Source organism: Notechis scutatus, chromosome Z (assembly GCF_049901735.1).
Source record: "Notechis scutatus isolate UNSWTSFEM ecotype Mainland chromosome Z, rNotScu1.2, whole genome shotgun sequence".
Lineage (NCBI taxonomy): Eukaryota > Metazoa > Chordata > Lepidosauria > Squamata > Elapidae > Notechis > Notechis scutatus.
The window spans coordinates 54,598,405-54,625,739 of NC_142025.1; the positions used below are offsets into that span (position 1 = coordinate 54,598,405).

Below are 27,335 nucleotides of genomic sequence, written 5' to 3' on the forward strand. Positions count from 1 at the left end.
TGATGCTAGCACTGAGGATAATACTTAGTTTGGGTAATGAAATGTCTGCAAGAAAACAACCAATCTTAGAGAGCACCAAGGAGACTAATTTCAATTCTAGACTACAAATATTCTCCTTTATTAGAAACACCACTGCTCTAATCAACCCAACCATCTAAGTCGGAGTCACCAACCTTTTGACCTCAGGGACCACCAAACTCATAATTTTAAATCCCAGGGACCACTAACCAGTTGTGGGTGTGACCTAATTTGTGGGTGTGGCTTGGTAGTCATGTGACTGGGGTATGACTTGTATGTAAATATTATAAATATTTATATAAATATTGAATTTTTTATAAAAAAAGAGCAATTTTTACCCAAAATCAGGCAAAGCAGATTGAGTTGCTCACAGAATCACAGAATTCATTCAGAGTTCTATCTATCTGCCATTGGCTAGCTCAGTCTGTCACATAAAATTAGCTCGCAAGCAAACTCACAAAATTAACTCACAACACACCATGTATGTAAATATTGAATTTTTTTATTAAAAAAGAGTAACTTTTACCCAAAATCAAGCAAAGCTGGCAGGCAGATTTGAGTTGCTCACAGAATCATTCAGTGATCTATCTATCTGCCATCAGCTAGCTCAATCTCTCAAATTTGCTTGCTGCGAGTCTGCACTGAATAATAGAACCTTCAGTCCTAAGGGAGGTTCAGCTGTGCTTAAAAGCAGAGCCGAAGATCTAAAGACTAACTAGAAAGCAAGAAATCAACCATTTCCTGCTTCCTAATAATCTAAATATCCTGGCACAGCACAGATGATGGTCGGAAAAAGGAAAAATAGCAACAGGCAAGTTTGCCGGGTAAGGAGTGATTGGGCAGGGAGGGTTTCCGCAGGCCATGTGGGCTGTGCAACCTTGTGTTTCTTCGCAGCCTGGATTAATTGCTTTGGAGGGGTGCTCTGGGGGTGAGATTACTCTGCAGCCCACCAAAATTTTCTCACAGCCCATAGGTTGGCGACCACTGGTCTAAGTAACTATAATTCTCAATTAGAATAAAACAATTATGTGATCCTCCAATTCTTGACCATATAATTATTATAGACATGTATAGGAAAAATTATTTCACCTATATTAAGTCCAGCTTTAATCAATGAACAAAGCAAATCTATTGATGTTAATGCCAATAGTTAAAAGAGATATTTCAAGAATTTAAGGAAATAAAGCAAAACTAAATTCAATTTAATCAAAATACCAAGATTCTTTCAAGAAGGGGAAGAAGAGAGGAGAAGAGAAAGGTAAAGGAGAGAAGTCATACTTGGTGGAGTTACATCATGATTGTGAGCTCTTCCTCTAAGACGTTTTGCCTATAGTACTCACTAAAATAATATAAAAAAATGGTACCTGCAATATTCAAAGTATTAACACTGGACTGAGATTGCAAATCAAATGTATGTAGGTGTGCTGTGCTTTTCCCAGAACTAGCCAACTATCCTCCACAACTGCTACCTAACTCAAGGAAAGGAGCTGTTTGGGATTTATAGATAGGTATGAATGCTCCTATCTGCTCTGAAGTTTCTTTTTTGTTTCAGGCATGAAACAGTGAAGTTATTGGGAGTAGGTTTTTACAAATTCAAATTCAGTTCAGGATTGTGATATAATCTATCTGGTCACAAGTTTCACTGAAATCACTAGAGAAAATTTATTATATCCATAGAGAAGTTTCACTGATTTCAACAACTACTGAATGAAACTTCCCCATCCCTTAACATTTAACTTAATGGATAAAAAGTAGAAATCACAAATATTCAGGGAAAGTGGACTCACAAAGTCTAAAATCTTCTGTTCCTATTTCAGTAATGGTATTTTGTCACATTTGTTGGAAAAATTCAATAAATAAATAAATAAATAAACCTAAAATTGTTCTAGAATGTTCTTTTAATATGAAAAAGGTAAAAATAACATTGTGGTGAGAAGGGCAGCGAACAATTTGATAACTAAAAAAAAAAAAAAAAAACCACTGAAATAAAGGCTCAGGACAATTAATTCTCAACAGTATTCCAAATCACAAAAACATTCTTTAATAGAAACACAGGTACCACTTTTTTATCCAGGAGTAAAGGGTATGTACATACAGAATATTTTCTGCTATAAAAATTAGAAGCTAATTCAAAGGGCTAACCTGATCCAAAACACTGGTTGGTTGATTATTGAAATTTCCCACCATAAAAAAGGTTTCTTTACTGCTTTTCATGGTCTTCTTTGCTGGCCCTAACCAGGTATAGTATATTCAAGCTTCTAAAACAATCAAGAAAATATGGATGTATGTACACATCTACCTGAAAGTCACCTGAATAAAGGGAAGGATTTCTTACCATAACATAAATCCACCAAGTTAAGTGGTAGCTTAACGTACTGTTTTCAAACAGAGCTCCACCGCTTCCGTGTATAACTCTATAGCTTCCTCATTATTGCCTTTTTCATCTTCATCAAAAGCTTGGGTAACCAGGAAATGGGCACGCTCCAAGTCCAGCTGCTGCTTTGATTTCAAGGGATCAACTTTCTGCAATTGAACTAAATTAGGGAGAAAATTATTAGCTGGCCTTATATAGTAATTGATGAACTTTTCTTATTAGAGATGCAATATCTGCATAAAAGGCTGATATATTAGATATAAATTTTCTAATAATAGCTAACAATAATATAATAGATAAAAATAATATTCATTAACAACTCAGAGGTTTACACATGAAAACTGTTATGTATTCATAGTAAACCATATGCAAGAACAATTTAAATTGAGTTCTCAAAAACTGAGAGAGATTGAACAACAAAATACAATGGAAGAAACTTCAAAAAGAATAACCATTCAGTTTAAGAGAAATAATCTTGTATTTTTACTCTTAAAATGAATCAAGATGTTTCATACATTAGAAAATTTCTTTATCTCTAGAAAAGAAAAAGTCATTTTTTTTGACTTTTTACAAAAAAAGTCAAAAGTCACCCCCTTTGTAAATGTTGTAAGTTCATGAAAAGTATTCACTTCCTGTATGAAGAGATGTGATTCTGGATTTGGGAAACAATACTGCATTAGACTATTGAATAGCACAATAGTAAAAACAAAAATTATTTTTATTATTTACCTGCAGTATATAAAGCTTGAACTCTTTCTAAATATTCACTTATTTTCCCTGGAATATTTTCTAAGGTTGATCCTGCCATTGCAGCATAAATCAAGGCTTGTGCAGCTTCCTGAGGAAAGAAAACATATCACAAGCATGAAAATTTCTAATACAAGTACTTTAATGATATCAGTATAAATAAATGTGGCAAGTGGTTTTCAAAGGATTCATAAAAACATGGCACCATTTTACAATTTTGCAAAGGATTCCCAAAATTCGAACACTGAAACACAACTGCCTTTCTAGTTATGGGTAAAACGAAAGTTGTTTTTTTTTAAATGAGACTTGAGGGTAGTCAGGTCAATAATCTCAGAGAGAGCACTGCCAAAATGCTCATTAAAAAAAAAAGTTATAAGAGCCTCAATAGATGATTTAAAGTTTCATTTGAGCCCCTTTAAATATCTAAAAGCAGAGTTTAGATATGGCCTTAAATTGGGATAGTCATCTTAATGAGGTTGCTCATTCAAAAGAAGCTATCATGGTTAGGCTTAAGAATGCATGAAACCAAATGGGATACTACTGCATTAAGATATATTGGGCTGATCTATCTTGTAGTAAAAGATATGTGTTTGTACTCACTCAGGATCAAAGTACTGCAAATAATTTTTAAAGCCCGTACCTGGCTGCCCTATTAGATAAGTGGTTTGGGATGTTCCCAAATTCAAATCCTTGAAGCCAAAACAGACATATGGGTATGATCTTGAGACATTTTTAAAAATTTGATTTTTAAAATTTCTGAACACATAAAATATCCATGGCTTATAACATGTGAGATTTTCCCTGCAAATAATTAGCTTACATAGAAATATTATTAGAAATATTAGCCTTAGAAAATATTTTTCTTACAAAAGTGATTTAACCTGCCAAATCTTAATTAATCCCAGACTTTCTTCACAGTCAGCATGACTGAATAAAGTTTTGCAAATATTTTAGAGATTTCTGAGGAATTATATGGTAACTGGAAGAGCACATACTAGTTCTCTGAGCAGGTGGAATCATTACTGAGCACAATATTAACTCAGAACACCAAGTAAGAACAGAACATCCACTGCAAAATTACATCTTCCAGACTAGAGCAATAGTATATTGGGGGAGGGGGTATTACCATATCTCAATTCCAGAAGTACCATTCTTAAAACCCAGTGAGGTATGCAGTGCAATCCTGAGGTTATTCAGCTACATTATCAATAAACATGCACGAGGATGGAAATGTGAATTAAACTGAGTTGTAGAAATTTAGCACCCACTCCTCTCCTAGAAGAATGAAATATTCTAGGAAATATTTAAAAGGCAGATTATATTTCCCTGGATGAGAAAAGGAGAAACATGTTCTTGGAAAGCAGCCCCACCTTTGTTAATAGCCCCAGAAAGACTGGGCCATCCTATCTACAAGACAAAAGGCCTTCAGCTCCAGGGTGATAGGATAAGCCCTCACTTAAGATCCAAACAGGACAAAGCCATTAAGCCACAATAGGAATTGACCAACACTCTTTCAGAACACAACCTTCTTTTACATCATCACTCAGCAAGATTCAACTAAGCCTGAGACAACAGACAACCTACAAAGTTAGCGAAGACCCTCACTCCCTGGGAGTCTGACAACCAATAGGATACATTTCATTCACAGAAAGCTCCAGTTAAAAGTGTGTGTGTGTGTGTGTGTGTGTGTGTGTGTGTATGTATGGTATTCAGCTTTGTTTGGGTATTTTCCCACGTCATTATAGTTGTGCTTTTAAAGTTGTAGCAGCGTTTTGGCGTTCTGCCATCATCGGGCTTGTGTTCGTCTGTGAGTCAGGCTTTCACAGCCATTTCTGTTTTAAATTTGGTGCTAGCCTACTGCTATGCCAGAATGGTTTTTTCTTCATCCTGATTGGTTGGGAGTCTTGGTCTGTGTTTACTGGTTTGCTGTGTTCTGCTTGATTGGTGTTTCTAATATCTTCTGTCTTCTATTATCTTAAGAAAATAAATATAAATACACACACACACACACTCACACCCATGTGCTCAAACCATGAGGTCCTGTCCACCATTAAACCAAACAGCCTCCATGTTTCTCCCTACTTGGAACTAAACCCAGATGGACATTTCTTCCAACAGAGTTTATTCATTTAATTATCACGAATATATTTTGATTCCCCATGTTTTCTATATCCTACATATACGAGTGAGAAAGTTAATAGATGGAGAAAAGAATTGGAAATAGAATAACAGTCCCCACTAATTCCTCACACTAACTTCAGCCAATCGGATCTTTATTTAAGAGAGCTACAAATAACGATACTGAGAAAAATAAATTTAAGGTAGTTATTATCCCCCCGAATTCTTAATCCTCAAAGGGTAATTCAGTCAGGAGACTCACAGGTTCCAGCTTTGATGAAGCTGCGGGAAGTAATTCTAGCCCAATTAATAGGCAGCAAAGCAAATACGAATTGCTTCGTCAATCAGCGCCCTATCGTCTCTCACCACCCGCCTCTTCCGACTGAGTGAACGCTAAGGAAGGATCGTGTTCCTCCCTGCCGGGTGCCTTCATGAACGCGTGGGCCTTTTTCTTTGGGCGCCCAGCCACCCTTGCCTGTACCTTGTAGTAAAACGCTGCTTCTTGGTATTTTCCTTCTTGGTCTTTCTGAACGGCCAGCTGCGCGAACTTCACTGCGTCTTGTTCCTGAGCTGCACCGTCCATGGCAGAGAAGGAGCCGCGCGATCCAGGGACCCCTCGCTTCAGCGGTCCAAACACCAGCCGTTTATTTCGGTCTCCACACTTCCTCCTCGCTGACGTCAAGGCAATCCCCATAGCCCCGCCCCATCCCGAAAAAGAGAAAGGCGCGTTTTTTTGCGGGAACGTTTTGTTACTGTAGACGCATGCGGACAAGAAATCAATGCCTTAATGCCTGGCACCAGAGTACTATCAATCGAGTCTCATAGGACTCGAAAGACTTGTCCGTTGATTTTGGCTTACGTTTCAGTGGGCAAACATTTTATCACAGGCATTTAAAACGACAATTTTGCTTTCGGACGCGTGATTTCCCTTATTCTCCCGACTTACAGGAAGAGCTGCCAATAGCAATTCAAGTTGGATTCATACCATATAATTACAGTTTCTTCTACTGAATCGTTTTTTTGTGGAGTACCAGATCTGAACTATTAGACCAGATTTAAACCATTAGACCGAGGCCGGGAGATCCAGTTTCTTGTATGTGTTCCGCCATCTGGCGGTGGGCTATATATCTTTGCTCGAATTTATGAGCGTTCCGCCCGCCACTAACCAGAGGCGCAGGCGCAATCGGTTTGGACTTGCAGATCTACAGTAAATGTCCATGAGCCCGCGGAGATATGAACTAACGATTCAACAAAAACAAATATTTTTTTAAAAAAAAGTTTTTATTTTTTTTAAGACAAACATATACAAACAAAACATAAAAACATAAAACCATCTTCCATTTTATATACATACAGTGTGTCAGTTGGTTACAAATCTTTTGTGCTATCTTTTCATAGTCATTGCTTACGGTTTATATACTCACTTTGTCAATCTAACATGCTTATATATTTATTAGTTATTAATCATGACTAAACTATTCCATCATTTTATATGAGATATTCCAAATTTTATTTTAAAATTTATATTGTACTTTCATCCAATGGTTATATATGTCTATATTATATTTTATATTTGTGAGAGGACAACATGAATAAAATCCATTGTGTATTTTGTAACTGACTCAAACCTCAAACTGCAAGTTGATACTTTTCTACTGTACAAGGAATTGTTGAAATGTTGAACAATCACACGCTGTGCTCTGAGAAAGTGTGTACGTGTCAGGAAGCATCTAACTCCCTGATGTGCCATATTAGGTGATGAATTGTATACTGTAATTCAATAGGTAGATTGTAAACCAAGCCATCATAAGATGGGGCGGTAGGTTAGGGTATAAAATAGAGTACAAATTTTGCTCTGGGTTCCTCCGATCTGCCAGTGCAGGAACCCGTTTCTGCAGAAATGCTACAATAAAACTGTTTTCCTTGGATCAAGATCGAATCTTTGGTGGTCTTTCAAGCCCCCACCCCACAATTTTGGCGAGACAGGCAGGAGCCTTGACGGTGGTCTTCCAGAAGCTGGGGACTAGGTGAGTAGTGGCCACGACCTCCCGTTGAGAGGTGCCTCCTCCCCGAATTCTGGTAGACTCCAGAGGCAACTGGAAATCCAGACGATCCTCGGAAACAGCGTTTTGCCGGCTGATAGTCTGAGACTATCGAAAGGAGAATTAGAGGAAAGCCTGAGTTGGGGACGCCCACACATCCACTACCACGGAGGTCTGGAGTGATCAGGTAAAACTCGTCTCTTTTGTTTGGGAAAGATTAGAGGAGGGAATCCTTAAACTCTCAGGAGAGAATCCAGCGCTTGCTGGAGGATCGGACTGGTTAGTCGAGTAGGAAGTGATGGGAAAGGGACAGAGTAAGGGATTGGGGGATCCAGGAAGGGATTGCCCGGAGTTAGAAATTGAATTAGATGGCAGGAAACCAATACCCACAGATTCGCCTTTGGGACAACTGCTCCAGCAGTGGTTCTCCCCGAATCTGAAACACTTTACGAAGAAGCTGGAGAAGAAACATATGATCTACCTTAGTAGAAACCGGTGGCCAAAATACCCTCTAATCGACCCTAAATTCCCATACCACTGGGCTCCAGAGGGGGAGACCAGTATTTATTGGATAAATCAACTAAAAGATTACATAATTGGACATAAGATGAATTCGCAATTACCATATATTGAGGTGTGGTTTCATGTAAATTTTGAGGGTCCTGACCCACCAGCGGGACAATATTGCGCAAAGCAGAACAAAGAGGGATCGGATGAATACTTGTATAAGACACATCCGTTGCCCCCTCCAATTCCGCAGGCTCCGGTAGCGCCTAATGCGCCGGTAGACCAAGCAGTGGCGATTCCTCTGCCACCATCACCCCTTCCCTCTCAGCAGCCGCCCCCGTATAGACCGCTGCTGAGAGAACTGCGTCAACTCGAACAAAACGTGAAAAACTTGCCTTTTCCGGAACAACCTCAGGCATCTGCCTTTCCCCTCCGTGAAGTCCCGAACGGAGTAAATGCCCAGGGAAACGCGGTTTCAATGTATGCGGTGTTTCCAATTAAGGCAGGTGAACTACGGGATTTTAAAAAGACCCTTCCGAGACTTCATGAAAATGCCAATGAAGTGTCAGAACAGTTAGAGTTGTTTTTGGGACCAAACGATTACACGTGTCCGGAATTGATGTATGTTTTGGGACATCTGTTCACCCCAGAAGAAAGGGATTTGATTAGACAAGGGGCTATAGAAGTCTGGCGCAGATCGCAACTGGGGAATGACAATGCGGTTGCTGGAGATGTGAAATTCCCATTGGCCACTCCTGATTGGAACATACAAAATGAGGAGCATAGACGGAATATGCGGGACCTTAAAACAATGATATTAAATGGCATCAAAATTGCTGTGCCCCAGGGGAGGAATTTAACCAAAGCCTTTGAAGTAACACAAGGCAAAGATGAATCCCCTGGTGACTATTGTACAAGGTTGAGGGAAAGTTTGGTAAAATATTCTGGAGTGGACCCAAGCACACCTGCGTTTGAAGCCATGCTGAAAATGCAGTTTGTGACGGGCCTGGCCAGATATTCAGAAGAAAATTCAAAAATTAGATAATTGGGGCGCGGTTGGAATGACAGATCTCCTGAAAACCGCTCAACAAGTATTTGTTAACAGGGATACTGTGAAAACCAGACAGAAATCCCAAATGATGTTGGCTGCAGTGCAGGCTGCAGCTAAAAATGAGGTGAAGAAAAGCGTGGATTGTGTAAGGGGAGCAGTGGGAGGCCAGGGTGAAAGAAGGCGAGGTGGAATGCAAAGAGGTTTCAGAGGAAGAGGAAGAGGTTTCAGAGGGAGGGGAATGAGACGGCCTGGAATGGATAGAAGCTGCTTCAGGTGTGGGAAGGAAGGACACTTTGCGCGCGAGTGTCCTACCAACCAAAGGAGAGGAGTTATGCATTGTATGATGATTAGGGCTGTTCCAGCTCCTTTAAGAGGACCTGCGGGGAGCCATTGGTAAACATTTCAGTGGGTCCTAACCATCAGGAGCGGCTGTTCCTGATAGACACTGGTGCAAGCCGGACTTCTGTGTGTGACCCGATAGAGGGTGCACATAGATCAAGGAAAGTGATAAAAGTAGTGGGGGTGAGTGGAAAATCACAGGATGTGAGTGTGTTTGAACAAATCAGACTGGAAATGAATGAAGTGGTGACTGAGGCTGAAGTGTTGTATATTCCTGATTCTGGAGTGAATTTGCTAGGGAGAGATCTGTCGCCTGTGTTTGGTATCCAGCTGTGGGATACCGGGAAGGGAGTAAGGATGTGTAAGATGACTGTGGAAGACGAAAGGGCAATTTCGGATGAGGTCTGGGCAGGAGAAGAGAAGGTAGGGCGAATGAACATTCAGCTGATCAAGATTCAAGTGCAGCCTGGGGTGACAAAGCTTTGGACATCACAATATCCAATGAGTAGAAGGGGGAGAGAGGGGTTGAAGCCTGTGATTGATAGATTGTTGAAACAGGGCATGTTGGAGCCTACTATGTCACCTTTTAATTCTCCAATACTTGCTGTATTGAAGAAGGATGGGAAGCATAGATTGGTTTTGGATTTGAGGAGGATCAATAGCATAGTGGTTCCCAGATTCCCGGTAGTTCCCGATCCCTATACTATCTTGGGACGAATCCCTCTCAAAGACAAATGGTTTACTGTGATAGATCTGAAGGATGCTTTCTGGGCGTGCCCCCTTGAGGAAGGAAGTAGAGATCTGTTTGCATTTGAATGGGATGATCCTGAGAGTGGAAGAAAACAGCAACTAAGGTGGACAGTACTCCCCCAGGGATATACTGAGAGCCCTTTGTTGTTTGGACAGGCTTTGGAAGAAAAGCTAGTGTCTTTTGAAAAAAGGGAAAGGGATCACGTTGATTCAGTATGTGGATGATTTGTTGCTGACTGGGGAGAAAGAGAAAGAGGTCAGAGCAGCATCTGTGGCTTTGTTAAATTGGCTGAAGGAGCAAGGATTGACAGTTTCAAGGGAAAAGATCCAATTTGTGGAAAAGAAGGACACAGGGGTCTCCCCTTTTGAAATGTTAATGGGGCAACCCTACCTGGCCAGACTGGGAAATCCTATACCTGAATTTAAGGATTTGTTTCTGAGAAAATATTTGCAGGCACTGTCCAGGTCTTTGTTTTCTCTTCGTAAACAGGGATTGTTGGCACAACGACCACCACTTGCGGGAAGCCAGCAGCCCTATGAAGTTGGAGATTGGATCCTAGTAAAAACTTGGAGAAGTGAGAAGCTTCAGCCTAGCTGGGAAGGCCCATATCAGGTGCTACTGATGACTGAATCTGCCGTCCGGACCAAAGAAGGAGGGTGGTCGCACTACAGTCGAGTGAAGAGAGCACCTGAGCCAGAAAAGCCTTGGAGAGCTGAACCAGTGGACGGGCAAACTTTGAAGCTGAGATTAAAGAAATGAAGTTCCTGTCGATCCTGATCGGACTTGTAGGGCTGAACTTGGTTTACCCACAACAGGTCGGGAAGACAGGGGATCTTGGGACTGACTTATGGGACAGTAACAACTTCGTGAAGGATATAAAGAAGATGGCTAAGACCTTGAATTACACCAATTGCTGGCTATGCATGCATATGCCAGGGGCAGGAAAGGAGGGAATGGTTTTGTATGGGGTCCCTATGAACCTGACAAAATGGAACCATTTCCCCCATCCGGGAAAATGGGGCAGTCCGGCCCCAATGGATGCTTTAGTTGCGGTCTCGTTACAATTCAGAGAAAAAGCACCTATTTGCTTTAGTAGCACTGGACGGCTACCAAATGCCACAAGAATGGGGATATGGGAAGACTGCGAACACACCTACCTGTTCACAGGAGGGGACAGGAGTTGTGAATGGATGTGGAATCAGACTGAGTCGGAGCAAATTGCAGGATTACCAAAAAGGACTTATGCAACTTGCCTGGATTTTGAAATGATCACATACTATGCAAACCGAACCTCGAACCGATTATATAATTTAACGGGAGGTATATGGCTACTGTGTGGGAATAAAGGATATCGATGGGTACCTGCAGATTGGGAGGGTGTCTGCACATTAGGGTATGTCCTTCCTGCCGTATACAAGCTCGACCAGTTGCCAGAGGTCCGGATTAAAAACAAGAGGGTGGATCTGGGGTCAGGATCCTGGTGGGTGCAGTTATATCGGGCTCTCTTCCCACCTTTGGGGGTAGCACTGAATAATAAGGATATTCATACCTTGAACAACTTCACAGTGGCCATGTTCAATGACACCATTAAAATGATTAAAAATGATCAATACTGAATTGTCTGAAGTAAAGCAAGTGGCCCTTCAGAATAAATATGCTCTAGACATCATGTTAGCAGCAAAAGGAGGAGTCTGTGCCCTAATACAAACCCATTGCTGTGTTTACATACATAAATGTTATGGCTCCCCCTTCAGAGTTCAAACAACACAAAACCAAAAGCAGCCGTTCCAAAACTTAAATCCAACAGAAAGGAGTTCTACAAGATTATATTCCACACGCCCTGTTTATCAAAACAGTCCTGGCACAAATTCTCAAAGCTCCGAGTCTCTGCTGAAAACCTCTGCACGTAATCAGTCACTTTGTTCCTGACAATCTTCCCCACACAGCTGTGTTCTTTTATACACTTTGAGGCAACGTGCTAATTACTGACTCGCCTCCCTTCTAACTGAGTTTGCCTCCGTAAACCACCTAGATGGGCGTGTCAATCTCCCTAAATCAACGTCTGGCCTGATGTCTCCCACAGCTTGACGTTTCAGCCTCCTTCTTGTTCTGGCATCAAGCCACGATCTGTCAGCTTCTTCGCTCGACTCTTCTGACTCATTTTGTGGCTCAATTGCAGGCATGAATGAGGTCGAGGGTTCAGGTGAAGAATGTCTGTGTGATAACCTCTCATCCCCCTGGCTCACATCTGTGTCTTCTAACAATTCAGACTCCAAATTCTCAGCAGGCTCCAGCCTTTCATCCTCAGAGTCATCAGAATCAAAACTCACAGCAGGATCGATCCTTTCAGTCACAACACATGACTATAGCATAAATATTTCCCAAACAGTCCGGGTTATGGAACAATGAATCTCGGATCATGAGAAAGTTTGGGGAATATGACAATGTTCTGGGAGATATTTGGAACCCACTGTGGTCATGGCTGCCCAGTGGAAGTTGGTTTAAGGATATTCTGGTTACCATAATCATGATCGTAGTAATAGGAATTATATTATGTTGTTGTTTACAATGCTTGCCAAACGTAATCACTGCATGCAAGGGAGCTAGCAAAAGTGTATTGGCTGTAATATCTAAGGATAAGGATTTTGAACAAATGATGATTCTGCAAACGGAAAACACGAATTTGATGCTAAGAAACATTGGAAAAGATTTGCTTGAGTTTGAGTCAAGAGTGAAACAAGAAAAGGGGGGGGAATTGTGAGAGGAGAACATGAATAAAATCCATTGTGTATTGTGTAGCTGTGACTCAAACCTCAAACTGCAAGTTGATACTTTTCTACTGTACAAGGAATTGTTGAAATGTTGAACAATCACACGCTGTGCTCTGAGAAAGTGTGTACGTGTCAGGAAGCATCTAACTCCCTGATGTGCCATATTAGGTGATGAATTGTATACTGTAATTCAATAGGTAGATTGTAAACCAAGCCATCATAAGATGGGGCGGTAGGTTAGGGTATAAAATAGAGTGCAAATTTTGCTCTGGGTTCCTCCCATCTGCCAGTGCAGGAACCCATTTCTGCAGAAATGCTACAATAAAACTGTTTTCCTTGGATCAAGATCGAATCTTTGGTGGTCTTTCAAGCCCCCACCCCACATATTGATCTATTAAACTTCTATTACAAAATTACCTAGTTATTACTTTACCATGTCTTTTTGTCCAACCATTCATAAAACAAATCCCATATCATTTAAAATTGTTTATCTTCTTGTTCTCTAATTTCAAATGTCAATTTACTCATTTCAGCACAGTGCATAATTTTCTTAATAACTTCCTCCTGCATAGGTATTTTTTCATTTTTCCAATTCTTAGCAAATACAATTCTAGCCGCTGTTAAAACATTTACAATCAAATATTTCAGTTATTGTATATTTCCAGTATAATTCCCAATAAAAATATCTCTGGTTTAAAGTCAATGTGTTGTTTTATCATTTTTTTTCCAACCATGTGTAGATTTTAGTCCAATATCTTTTTGCATCCAAGCATGTCCACCACATATGGTAATATGAACCAGGTATCTGATGACATTTCCAACATTTATCCGATTTGTTCTTAAACATTCTCACAATTCTCGTGGGGTAGATGCCACCTGTAAAACATCTTATACAAATTTTCTTTATATGCAATTGACATTGTCATTTTATAATTTTGAGAACACAGTTTTTGCCATTTCTCTAAATCAATCCCATATCCAAAATTTTTCCCCCAAGCAATCATCGTTTCTTTAACTTGTTCTTCCTCCAATTTAAATTCTAATAAATGTCCATAAAGTTTTAAAATTACATTTTCATCAGTACCTATCAAGATTTTATCTAAATCAGTCAACTTATATATTCCTTCTGTTTTAAAATCTTTATCAAATCTAGACTGTATTTGCAAATATGAAAACCAATTCATTTTTACACCTTGTTCTTCCAATGCTTGCATAGATTTAAGTTCACTCTTTTCATTCAATATCTCACCATATCTAACTGTTTGTTCCTTTTTATATATTATTGGATAAGAAAAAGTTTCAATGGTAGATATCCATAATGGAATTTTTAAGCAATTGTCTTTTTATCTTCTCCCATTTTAACAACAATGTCTCTCGAATGTAATGTTTTCTAAAATACCCGTGTTTTAGTTCCCTTATACCAGAGGAAAGCATGCCATGCCAGCAGCAAGTCATGCTCTTCTAAAGTCAATAGTGTACTGTTCCTTAATGTTATTCATTCCTTTACCCACATCAGATTTATCGCCTGGTAATATAATTCCCAGTTGGGCAAGGCAAACCCTCCTCTTATTCTTGCATCTTGTAGAAGTTTAAGTTTGAGTTTAAAATAGTTATCCTCCTTCAATGTGCTACATCTTGATGTAATATATATCCCTAAGTACTTAACCTTATTTGTGACCTGTATTTCTAAGACTTCTTCCAACACTTTCTTTCATCTTGCTAGATATGTTCTTTTTTAAAAAAAAAACACAATTTTATTAGTTTTTAAAAACAAACAAACAAACAAAACATAAAAACATCCAGCTTTCTTTCATAAATATACAAACTGTGTCGGTTGGTTTACCAGTTTTTGTGCATTCATTTCGTAGTCTCAATTACAGTTACATTACATATTAACTCATATTATCAATAAAAAATTATATACCCTAGTATCACTATCAAACATTCATTTGACTATGATTTTGTTCATTCATACTTTATGAGATAACTATAATTTACTTAATTTATTTTATAACAAATCATATAATCATACCAAATCTATCCTAAAGGCATTTTATAAATGTGATATTAAATAAGAAAGAGAAAAAAAATATCTCTTTATATATTCATTATTATCTAAAATTCTAAATATTCTATTATTGTATTTTATCATCCAACCATTGATAGAAAAGGTCCCAAATTTTATAAAATTGTTTATCCTCTTGTTCTCTAATTTCAAATGTCAATCTACTCATTTCAGCACATTCCAATATTTTCTTAATAATTTCTTCCTGCAATGGTATTTTCTCATTTTTCCAGTTTTTAGCAAATACAATCCTAGCCGCTGTTAATACATTTACAGTCAGGTATTTCAAATCTTTGTTATATGTATCAGGTAAGATTCCCAATAAAAAGATCTCTGGTTTCAAATCTATATGTTTCTTTGTCATTTTTTCCAACCACATGCAAATTTTAGTCCAGTATTTTCTAGCATCCTCGCAAGTCCACCACATATGGTAATATGACCCAGGTATCTGATGACATTTCCAGAATTTTTCAGATTTATTCTTGAACATTCTTGCTATTCTTGTCGGGGGAAAGTGTCACCTGTAAAACATCTTATACAAATTTTCTTTATAAGCTGTTGACATAGTCATTTTATAATTTTGAGACCACAATTTTTGCCATTTCTCTAAATCAATCCCATATCCAAAATTCTTCCCCCAAGCAATCATAGTTTCTTTGACTTGTTCTTTATTTATTTATTTATTTATTTATTTATTTATTTATTTATTTGATTTGATTTGCCAATTGTTTACAAGATAATAAGTATAAGTGTATACATAGTTGTGAATACATGAAATGGGTACATATAAGAAAAATAAAAGAATAAGAGAAACAATAGGACAGGGACGGTAGGCACGATGGTGCGCTTATGCACGCCCCCTACAGACCTCTTAGGAAAGGGTGAGGTCAATAGTAGACAGTCTAAGGTTAAAGTTTTTGGGGTTTGGGAAGAGACTACAGAGTCGGGTAGAGTATTCCAGACATTGACCACTCTATTGCTGAAGTCGTATTTCCTGCAATCAAGTTTGGTGCGGTTTACTTTGAGTTTGTATCTATTGTGTGCTCTTGTGTTGTTATGGTTGAAGCTGAAGTATTCAGCTACAGGTAGGACATTGCAATGTATGATTTTATATACCATGCTTAAGTCAGACCGAAGACGGCGTAATTCAAGGTTTTCTAGTTTTAGAATTTCAAGTCTGGTGGCATAAGGTATTCTACAACGAGTAGAAGAGTGGAGAACTCTTCTTGTGAAATATTTCTGGACTTTCTCAATTGTGCTAATATCAGATACGTAATGAGGGTTCCAGACTGATGAACTGTATTCGAGTATTGGTCTAGCAAATGTTTTGTATGCTCTGGTTAGTAGTGTGATATTACCAGAGAAAAACTACATAGGATTAGGTTAACAACTCTTAATGCCTTTTTGGCTATGTAGTTGCAGTGGGCTCTAGCACTTAGATCATTAGAGGTGAGTATTCCAAGGTCCTTTACAGAGCTTGGGTCATCAACAAGATCTTGACTATTCAGCTTGTATTTTATTTTCTGATTTTTTTGCCAATATGTAAGACAGAGCATTTATTTGTTGAGATTTGAAGTTGCCATTTGTTTGACCATTCAGATACATAGTCAAGATCTTTTGTAGGGTAGCAGTATTGTCTGTGGTATTGAACAGCTTTACATCATCAGCGAAGAGAACGCAATTGCTCTTAATATGATCACAGAGGTCGTTTATGTAGAGTATGAAGAGAGTTGGTCCTAGAACACTGCCCTGGGGGACACCACTATTGACAGGTACTGGATTTGATAGGACGCTCCCGATTTTGACCATTTGTTGTCTGTTTGACAGGAATGCTTCTATCCAGTTATTCAGTTGTCCAGAGATACCATAGGATTTTATTTTTAGGAGTAGTTTGTCGTGTACCACTGAATCAAAGGCTTTATGTAGATTGTGTCTATTGCTTTGCCCTGGTCGAGTTGTGTCGTCCATATGTTTTTGCAGTGTAAGAGTTGCAGATTACAGGGTAGTTTTTTCTGAAACCAAATTGTTTATTGGAGAGTAGGTTGTTTGTCTCTAAGTGGAGGATGATGGATTGGTTAATAATTGATTCCATGACTTTACAGGTGACGCAGCATAAGGAGATTGGCCTGTAATTTTCAACTAGGCTTGGGTCTCCTTTTGAAGATGGGGATGACTGTGGCTTGTGACCATAGGTTAGGCAAGGAGCTGGTCCTGAAAGATTTTTCAAAGATTATGCTTAGAGGTTTGGCTATGGCAGTGGATAGCTTTCTTAAGAAGTAGGCACATATTCCATCCTGTCCAATAGATAGAGATGGTTTTAGATTGCGTAGTGATTTTTCGACATTGTCTTCTGTGAAATCGATATGCATTAGATCATTGTTGTTATCTGTGGTACGGCTAGGAAATACTGGGCATGATCCATTGCTGTTTACAAATACTGAGCCGAAGAATGTGTTAAAGATGTTGGCTTTAATGGTGTCGTCGTTGCAGTCTTTACCATCAGGTCCTATCAAGGGAGGGATGGACCTTGAGTCTTTAGTTTGTTGTTTACAAAATTGTAAAAAGCTCGGGTGGAATTGGTGCTTAGAAGGTTTTCCTCTTGTTTAATGTGATAATTGGTGCATTCAGTCTTTATCTGGTGGCATAAATTTTTGTATCGGTTTTTGAAATTGGCAACGTGACCAGATTTGTTTTTCCGCCAGAGTGATCTCTTTTTGGATTGAAATTTCCTTATTGATATGGGTAATCTGATTTTTTGTTTTGTTTTGGGAGTTGTTGTTGGAACATATAGTTTGATGACTTCTAATTTAATTTCTTCCTCTAATTTAATTTCCAGTAAATAACCATATAATTTTTAATCACCATTTCATCAGTATCTGTCAAGATCTTATCTAAATCAATTTATCATAAAATCCCTCTGTTTTAAAATCTTCATCATACCTTGAATGTATTTGCGCATACCAATTCATCTTTATACCTTGTTCCTCTAAGTTTTGCATCGATTTAAGTTCACCCTTTTCATCCAGTATTTCCCCATATCTAACTGTTTGTTCCTTCTTATAAATTATAGGATAGGAAAATGCTTCAATGGTCGATAACCAAACTGGAATTTTCAAATAACATTGTCTTTTGGTGTCTTGGTGTCAAGTATATCCCCAAATACTTGACCTTGTTGGTGACTTGAATTTTCAATAAGTCTGCCAGTTCTTCTCTTTGTCTTAGTAACATATTCTTTGTCAAAATCTTTGTTTTACCTTTATTTATTTTCAAACCAGCCACCTCACCATATGTCTCTATCTTTTCCAATAATTTTGGAACTGTTTCTAAAGGGTCTTCCAAGATAAAGGTCAGGTCATCCGCAAAGGCTTGCAATTTAAATTCTTCCTTTTTAATTTTCATTACTTTTATGCTTTTATCATCTCTAATATTTCTATTCAACACTTCCAAAGTCAATACAAATAGCAAAGGTGATAGAGGGCATCCTTGTCTTGTACCTTTTCTTATGTTAATAGAATCTGTGAATTCTCCCTCTATCATTACCTTTGCCGTTTGCTTATAGTATATAGCTTCTATTGCTTGAATAAATTTTCTAGCAAAACCCATCTGTTCCAATAATAGTAACATAAATCTCCAATTCACATTATCAAATGCCTTTTGGGCATCTAAGAATATCAAAGCCATTTGTTTTTCGGGATGTGCCTCATAATATTCCAAAGTGTCCAGGATTACTCTCATATTGTCTTTAATTTGTCTCTTTGGCAGAAATCCATTTTGATCTGAATGAATAAAGTTATTTAAGTATTTTTTAAGTCTTTCTGCCAAAATTGAAGCAAAGATTTTATAGTCTGCATGTAGTAAAGAAATAGGTCTATAATTCTTAATTTGCAATAGATCAGCCTCTTCTTTTGGAATAAGTGTAATATAAGCTTCTGATCATGTTTTAGGTATCATCTTCTTTGACATAACTTCATTCATGACTTCTAGCAGTGGAATGCTCAATGATTCTTGTAGTGTTTTATAAAATTCTGCCGGAAGCCCATCTGGACCTGGTGCTTTCCCATTATTTTGCTTCTTAAGTGCTTCAGTTAATTCCATCATTGTTATATTCCTTTCTAACATTTCTTCAGTCTCTTTAGGTATCTTGGGTAGATTAGCATTCTGTAGATACTGTTTGACTTTTTTCTCATCAATATTCTCTTGGTTATATAGTTGCCCATAAAAGTCTCGAATAATTTCCTTTTTCTCTTTATTACCATAGCAAACCTGACCTTGGTCATCTATTAATTGTGATATTTTCCTTGATTCTTTCTCCTTTCTCAATTTGTATGCTAACCATCTACCTGGTTTATTTGCATCTTCAAAATAGTTCTGTTTAGCACTTCTAATTTTCTGTGCCAATTCTTCTTTCTCTATTTGGCCCATTTTATGTTTAATTATGTCCAGTTTTAGTTTAATGTCTTTTTTTCTGTGGCATTTTCTGTAGTTCTTTTTTAAGTCTTTTATACTCATCTTCTAAAACTTTAGTGGCTTGCCTTTTCCTGATATTCTTTTTTCTTATATAGTCTATTATCAAGCCTCTAGCATATGCCTTCATTGTGTCCCAGACACAATGAAGTATCTTCTTTTTTATTTTCTCTAAAGAAAAAGGCCAATTCTTTCTCTATCCATTGTGTAAAATCTTTTTCCTTTAAAATAGTATTATTTAACGTCCATCTCGATCTTTTTTTTTTTGTCCTTTCCATTTAATTGTCATTGGATTATGGTCTGCCCAAGTATTTGTTTCAATGTTTGTTTCTTGAACATTGGATATTAGTTCTGTTGAGATCCATATCATATCTAATCTGGACCATGATAAATGTCTATTTGAATAAAAAGTATATTGCTTGGTTTTAGCATTTCTTTCTCTCCATATATCTTTTAAGTTTAATTCATCTGTCATTTTAAAAAAGGATTTAGGGAGGGTCTTTCTATTTTGCTTTGTTATTGTTGCTGTATAGTCCAGTTTATTGTCCACAATTCCATTAAAATCTCCCATCATAACTATATTGACATAGTCCAATCCAGTTATTTTCATGTGTATTTTTTTGTAAAATTCTTCTTGTTTATCGTTTGGAGCATAAATTGCAATCAGGAGTGTTTGCATATTATTATCCATTATTTCCACCATTAATACTCTTCTTCATCAGTATAGATCAATTTTGATGGGATAGCCTCTTTAATGTATAAAACCACTCCTCTTTTCTTACATTGCGTCAAAGAAGTAAATATTTTCCCTAATTTTGGCTGTACCAACAATTGTTCATATTGTTTTTTGATATGTACTTCTTGTAAGCAAATTATATCAAATTTTAATTTCTCTAATTTGTGAAAAATTTTCCTTCTTTTAACAGCTGAATTAAGTCCATTTATATTCATTGTAATCAGGTTTTTCTCTTCTATGGTTATATCTTGTAGTTAGGTTTGGCAGCTCTTGTAGATCTTGGTTCACGTTGTTCTTTGATCTCCACCTGTCCACCTACTGCACCTTCCTCTTTTTCAGTCCCCATTTGGTCCTCTTGGAATTCAATTAGTGAGACCTCTTTTTCTACCTCTTCCTCTCTCCTTCCAAAAAATTCTGCGTATAAAAGTTCTGCTTTCTCAATTGAATCAATTCTATGTCTCTGTTCTTGCCATGTAAACATTAGTCCTTCTGGAATCAACCATCTATAATTCACCTCCTTTTTCAGTAACATTTTAGTCAGGAATCGATATTCTTTTCTCCTCTCTCTCACTCTTCTGGGTATTTGTTTTAAAACCACAATCTCCTTGCCTTTCAACGTCTTCTCTCTTGCCACTTGTAATATTTGTGTTTTAATGGATTTTTTGGTAAATCTGATGTGAACTTCTCTTGGTAAGTTGTTTCTCATCGCATATCTTGTAAAGACTCGATATACCTCATCTAATCCATCCATCATCTTTTCCTCTGTTATTTCCAAGGCTTAAGCCAGAATTTCTATCATTATCGCAGCTAGGTTTTGACCTTTTTCTTCCTCTATATTTTGAAATCTGAGATAGAATTCTGACCTGTCCATCTCCCACTTCAGCATCCTACTTTTATCTTGTTCAACCACTGTTAGTCTGCTGTCAATATTTCCAATCTTCTCCTCTCTTTGTTTATCTTCTTCAATTTTTTGGAATCTCTCATCATATTTCACCATCATTTGTTGAATATTTTCAATTTTTTCATCAGTCTTGCCTGTTCTTTGTTCAATATTCTCTGTTCTTTGTTCAATATTCTCTATTCTCTTTTCAATGGTATCTGATTTTGTTTTAATGTCTTTAATGGACGAATTAATGTCTTGGATTCCTTGTATAATCATCTGTAAAGTCACTTTTTCTTGTTCTTTATCTTGCTTTAACATTGTCTGAATTAAGTGTTGACCTCCAGATGGTGGGGAGGCGGAAGTGGAAGTTGAGGCGCCAGAAGGTATGAGTTTCCTACTAATTTTGAACGTCGAAATCTTTAAATTCAAGTAGCCAATTATAATCCAAAATGGGGGGTAGAGGTGGTAAAAGATAAAAAGCCCAATAAAAGGAAAGAAAAATTCTTCAGGTTCTTCAAGACCTTAATCCAATTATGAAATAGTCGGTTATAATCCAAGGTAAAAAATGGAAATAAAAAAAGAAAAAAGCCCAATAATAATAAAAAAAAGAATGAGAGAGAAAATTTCTTCAGGTTCTTCACACCTTAATCCAATTGAGAGGTCTCACAGGTGAAAAATAAAAAAACAAAGAAAAACCATAAAGATGAACCAAAAATATGAATGGCAAAAAAGAAAATCCCAATAGAAAAAGAAAAAGGAGAGATTCTGAGGCTTTCCCTTTAAAGCAAAAGGCAAAAATAAAAATATTACAAAAATAAAGATTTTTTTTTTCCTTTAAGGAGAAAAAAAAAGGAAAAGAGTACAGTAAGACTGGTGAGGGGGGGGCACAGCTAAAAATAAAATAGAAAAGAACACACTGCACTTTGTTTAATTATCCAAGGCTCTTATTAAAAGTCTCTTCTCCACAAGCTTCAAAGCCAAACTTCAATTGTTGATAGGAGCCCAGAAGAACACCTGTAATAACACTCTCATGTTCTTCCCTCTATCTTATCAAGTTGCAATGTCCTTGAAAGAGAAATCTTTCACAGTTCTCAAATATTCAAGTAGAATATTTTCAAGCCTCTAGTTAGCAGTGTTACAAAGTTTCTTTGTTCTCACTCCCCCCTTTCCTAGATAGAACGTAATAAAAGTTAAAAAGGGAAAGAATATACATACATACATACATACATACATACATACATACATACATATATATATATATATATATATATATATATATATATATATATATATATATATGTTATGACTCCCCTTCAAATTCAAGTGAGCAAAACAAAAAGCAGCCGTTTCAGAAGTAATTCAAACAAAACAAAGTTCCACAAGATAACGGCTGGCATAAATCCCAATCCACAGCATAAATCTTTACTCTGTCCGGCAAACCTGTCGTGGCAATAAATCTCAAGCCTCAGAGCTTCTGCTGTAACGTCTTCGCTCTCAATTAGTCACTTTGCTTCTGGTGAATTCTACCAGCCCAGCTGTGTCCTTTTATTCACTTAGGCAAGGTGCTAATGTCCCTAATTATTGACTCGCTCTCCGCCTTCTTTCTAACTGGGTTTGCCTCCTTAATCCCCTTCTGTTCCTTACGTTTAACCACAAGTTTTCCAAATTCTCATCTCCACTAGAAGACTCTCTCATGCCTTCCCTGTCAGCCATTCCCGGCTGCTGATCAGATAAAGAACCAGAGGAGGTCAAAGGTCCTGACAATTCTAATACTTCAGGTCTGTCTTCCTTTGTTACATCCATCTCCTCATCCTGGTTACTATTCCAATCACTGAGCCATGCCGGCTCATATTTTTCTGCCATGTCCTCCTCACTTGAACTCATATCAGCCACAGGAGCATAATCCAGACCCAGAGCCACAACACTATCCCTCACCGCAGGGCCCTTCCCCCGGGTCTGACGATCCGGATGCGGTTTCAAAGGGAAACGTTCATGAAAGTCCCGAATAATGTCTGGAGCATGAACTGCAGACGCATCCGTCCATGAGCAAACCTCCGAGTCATCCACTCTCCTCCCGACTAAATACTGGAAACGACCCTTGAGCCAACGCGAATCAGTAACGCTGACCACCGTGTCATCAACAGCAGCTTCCTCACGGGGCATCGATGGGGAAGTCGTACTAGCAGGAGCACGCAGAGGACACTCCGGGGAGTCAGGAAACAAAAGGGAGCGATGGAAGACAGGGTGAATGCGCATGGAGCGCGGTAAGGTGAGTCGGTATGCCACAGGGTTGATAACCGCCTCAATCGGGAATGGACCGATGAAACGATGGTCCAACTTCCTAATTGGGCGATCGATCCGAAGGTGTCTTGTGGATAACCACACCTTGTCACCCACAGCTAACGGAGGCGTTGCTCGATGTGATCGGTCCGCAAACCGTTTGTAATCTTCTTTTGTCCTTTTGAGTTGTTGTACTACTAAACAGTGAACTGCTTGTATTTCCTCCAGAAAATCTTGTGTCTCAGGAACCGGGGAATCCATCAACGTTAATGGGAAAAAGCACGGATGATAACCCACATTCGCGAAAAATGGCGTTACACGAGTGGAGGTGTGCTGCGAGTTATTAAAGGCGAATTCTGCCAATGGGAGGTATTTTGCCCAATCGTTTTGTCGCTGATTGACAAAACACCTCAAATATTGGGTAAGAATGCCAATCACCTTCTCAGTCCCGCCATCAGTTTCGGATGGTGCGCTGACGCTAAGCACACCTGAACTTGTAACACTGCCATTAACTGTTTCCAAAACTGCGCAGTAAACTGAACCCCACGATCTGAAACCACTCTATCCAGCAGTCCATGTAGACGAAAGATATGCTGTAAAAATAGCTGGGCCGTGGTGCGGGACGATGGTAATCTCCGACAGGGAATGAAATGAGCCATTTTAGTCAGCATATCAACTACCACGAGCACCGTCGTGAAGCCCGGACGAAGATGGTAAATGCGTGAGAAAGTCCATGGAGATTGCTCCCCATGGTCTGCCCGGAGTCGGCAATGGTTGAAGGAGTCCAGGGGCGCACCCGCGCTGCTTTCGCTTGCCTACACTGGACGCAAGAAGCGACATAAGAAAACACATCGTGATTCAACCCGAGGCCACCAAAAAGTCCGGGTGACCAAATGCAAAGTTTATAAAATCCAAAATGGCCAGCAGCGGGTTATCGTGACATTGTGTCATGATGAGAGCTCTCAGCGACCTGGTGGGTACGTATAATAAACCCGATGTCGGAGCAAGCCCTCTTCAAAGGACCATAGGGAATCAGGTCCAACGTCCCCCGTCTCTGCTGCGTCCACGCATCCAATCGTTCGCCTCCCGTATGCGAGCCCGCAAATCTACTGGATCTTGAAGGATTCTGGTGGTAACACCGTTCGTAAAGGAAGAGGATCCTTGGGACCGATATACTCGGGCTTCTGAGACAACGCGTCTGCCCTCCGATTCTGTCCGCTTGGAACATAAGTGACGGAGAAATTGAACCTTGCGAAAAACAACGACCACCGAATCTGGCGTTGGTTCAACTTCTTAGTGGTGGACAAATGTTCCAAGTTTCGATGATCCGTCCGAACCTCTACCTTGTGCCGAGCCCCCTCTAAATGATGTCTCCAGGTCTCAAAGGCAGCCTTAATAGCCAACAACTCCTTTTCCCAGATGGTGTAATTACGCTCAGAAGCTGTGAGCTTCCTAGAATAGTATGCGCATGGGAAAAGAGGCGCGCATCCTTCGAAGCTTGTAACAGTACCGCTCTGATAGCGACATTAGAGGCATCTGTCTCGACCACAAATGGATGATTCGGATCAGGATGCCTCAATATCGGCTCTCGGCCACAAACGCTTTCTTTAAAATTTCAAAAGCCTGTTGTTCCGGGGGCCCCCACAGAAACGGGACCTTCTTACGGAGGAGCTGAGTTATGGGATCCATTAATTTAGCAAAGTCCGGGATAAAAGTCCGATAGTAGTTGGCGAATCCCAAAAGACGTTGTACGTCCTTGACTCGATGAGGGGCTTCCCAACTACATAATGCTTCAACCTTTTAGGGTCCATAGCAATGCCCTCGGGAGAAATGATGTGCCCTAAAAACTCTATCGACGACTGAAAAAAGAAACACTTCTCCAGTTTCGCGTAGAGTTTATGCTCCCGAAGACGCTGAAGCACTTGACGAACCTGCTGAAGGTGGTGATCTCTGGACCGGGAGTAAATTAAAATGTCGTCCAAATACACCACGACAAACCTATCCAGCATGTCCCGGAAAATATCGTTCATTAGGTGCTGGAATACAGCAGGAGCGTTGGTCAGACCAAATGGCATGACGGTATACTCGAAATGACCATAATGAGTGCCAAACGCCGTCTTCCACTCGTCCCCCCTTGCGCATCCGAACCAGGTTGTAGGCCCCACGCAGATTGAGTTTAGTGAAGATTGTAGCCTCCCGCAACCGCTCCATCAATTCCGGAATGAGCGGCAAGGGATAGCTATTCCTCACTGTGATAGCATTTAATCGTCGGTAATCACAGCAGAGACGAAGTTCTCCCGACTTCTTTTTAACAAAAAGAACGGGAGCCGAAAGAGGGGACAAGGAGGGTCGAATAAATCCCCGAGCTAAGTTTTTATCTAAAAACTCTCGGAGCGCAACCAACTCTGGCTCTGACATGGAGTATAACCGCCCCTTTGGCAATGGAGCATCCGGTATCAGGTCCACAGGACAATCATAAGCACGATGTGCTGGTAATTGGTCTGCCTCCTGTTCGCTGAAAACATCGGAGAAGTCCGACAGCTCCGAAGGAATTGAGACAGCAGGAGCGGCGATATCTTGGCCAGCGCAGACATGCCTCAGGTGGTCCACACATTGTAGACTTGGAAAAGAAATGGCATTCGGCGCCCAAGCCACCAACGGATCGTGCAAACGTAGCCAGGATACTCCGAGCACCAAAGGGAGATGGAGGTTCGAGGTGACATAAAAACTGATCGCCTCCTCATGATCCCTAATAAGCATACGCACTGAATGAGTGGCGAAACGAATAGGTCCCGACTTGAGTTCACGCCCATCTACGGTTTCCACCTTAATGGGTGGATTCACAGGAATCAAAGGAATTTCAAAATGTTTGACAAAAGCACAGTCCATAAAGCTGGTTGTAGCCCCTGAATCCACCAGCGCAACGGCGGGAATTCCCTCCTTCTGGGACTGCAAAAAAATACGAGTGTCCAAAAGTAAATGCCGAGGAGGGCCAGGATTTACTTCAGCAATTTGGGGTGGGGGTATAGGATGTGCCTGACCTAGGGTTTCCCCGAGGTCGGGCCTACCCCGTTTCCCGACGGGCCAGGAGTGGTTTCGGGCACAGGTCTGCGACTCCCTCTCCGTTGCAAAATGTCCTGGACCCCCGCAATAAAGGCACAAACCTTCCTGGAACCTTCTCGAACGTTCTCGCACCGTTAAGCGAGGGCAGAGTGCACCTAACTCCATCGGCTCCTCAGTTTTAACCATTGCTGTAAACGAGCTTCAATACATAAGCACTGGATTACCAATGCATCCAGAATTGAAGCCCGCTCTGCATGGACTAGCTCATCCTTGATGGCATCAGACAAGCCTTCCTGGAATGCAGCCATATAGGAATACATAACTTTTGAATCTGACCTCGGATTTCAAAATAAAGCTCATTTTCATGTTCTTCGGGTGGAATACATTAAAAAAACCACATGGTTTTCGTGGGCGAGCTTTTCCTGTGGAGTTATCCCAAGGCATATCTCAGAATGGCGAAAGAACTGAATGTATAGAAAAGAACTCAATTTATAGGAATACATAACTTTTGAATCTGACCTCGGATTTCAAAATTAAGCTCATTTTCATGTTCTTCAGGGTGGAATACATTAAAAAAACCACATGGTTTTCGTGGGTGAGCTTTTCCTGTGGAATTATCCCAAGGCATATCTCAACATGGTGAAAGAACTGAATGTATAGGAAAGAACTCAATTTATAGGAATACATAACTTTTTTAATCTGACCTCGGATTTCAAAATTAAGCTCATTTTCATGTTCTTCGGGTGGAATACATTCAAAAACCACATGGTTTTCGTGGGTGAGCTTTTCCTGTGGAGTTATCCCAAGGCATATCTCAGAATGGCGAAAGAACTGAATGTATAGGAAACAACTCAATTTATAGGAATACACAACTTTTGAATCTGACCTCGGATTTCAAAATTAAGCTCATTTTCATGTTCTTTGGGGTGGAATACATTCAAAAAACCACATGGTTTTCGTGGGTGAGCTTTTCCTGTGGAGTTATCCCAAGGCATATCTCAGAATGGCGAAACAACTGAATGTATAGGAAAGAAATCAAGTTATAGGAATACACAACTTTTGAATCTGACCTCGGATTTCAAAATTAAGCTCATTTTCATGTTCTTCGGGGTGGAATACATTAAAA

At 39.4% G+C, this 27,335-nt stretch overlaps 1 protein-coding gene and 1 long non-coding RNA gene across 4 annotated transcripts in view; one reads left to right on the plus strand and one right to left on the minus strand.

Annotated features, from left to right (window-relative positions):
• The window catches only part of CAPN7 (calpain 7), a 28,836-nt gene extending 22,889 nt beyond the window's left edge, over window positions 1–5,947 (minus strand). Inside the window, exons 1-3 of one of the 3 annotated variants that reach the window (XM_087946100.1) lie at window positions 5,739–5,947; window positions 3,122–3,230; window positions 2,354–2,552 (exon numbers count right to left, since the gene is read on the minus strand). In XM_087946100.1, the coding sequence (XP_087802226.1) occupies window positions 2,354–2,356 (3 nt within the window). In that variant the 5' untranslated portion in view covers window positions 2,357–2,552; window positions 3,122–3,230; window positions 5,739–5,947. The remainder of the gene's footprint in view (window positions 1–2,353; window positions 2,553–3,121; window positions 3,231–5,738) is intronic. The other 2 variants (XM_026686217.2, XM_087946101.1) reach the window with 2 other exon arrangements.
• Window positions 5,948–7,081: 1,134 nt separating this feature from the next.
• On the plus strand, window positions 7,082–11,380 carry LOC148128871 (uncharacterized). Its single transcript, XR_015745586.1, has 2 exons — window positions 7,082–7,486; window positions 10,437–11,380. It is a non-coding gene; the product is annotated as an uncharacterized LOC148128871 (long non-coding RNA).
• Window positions 11,381–27,335: the final 15,955 nt, after the last annotated feature.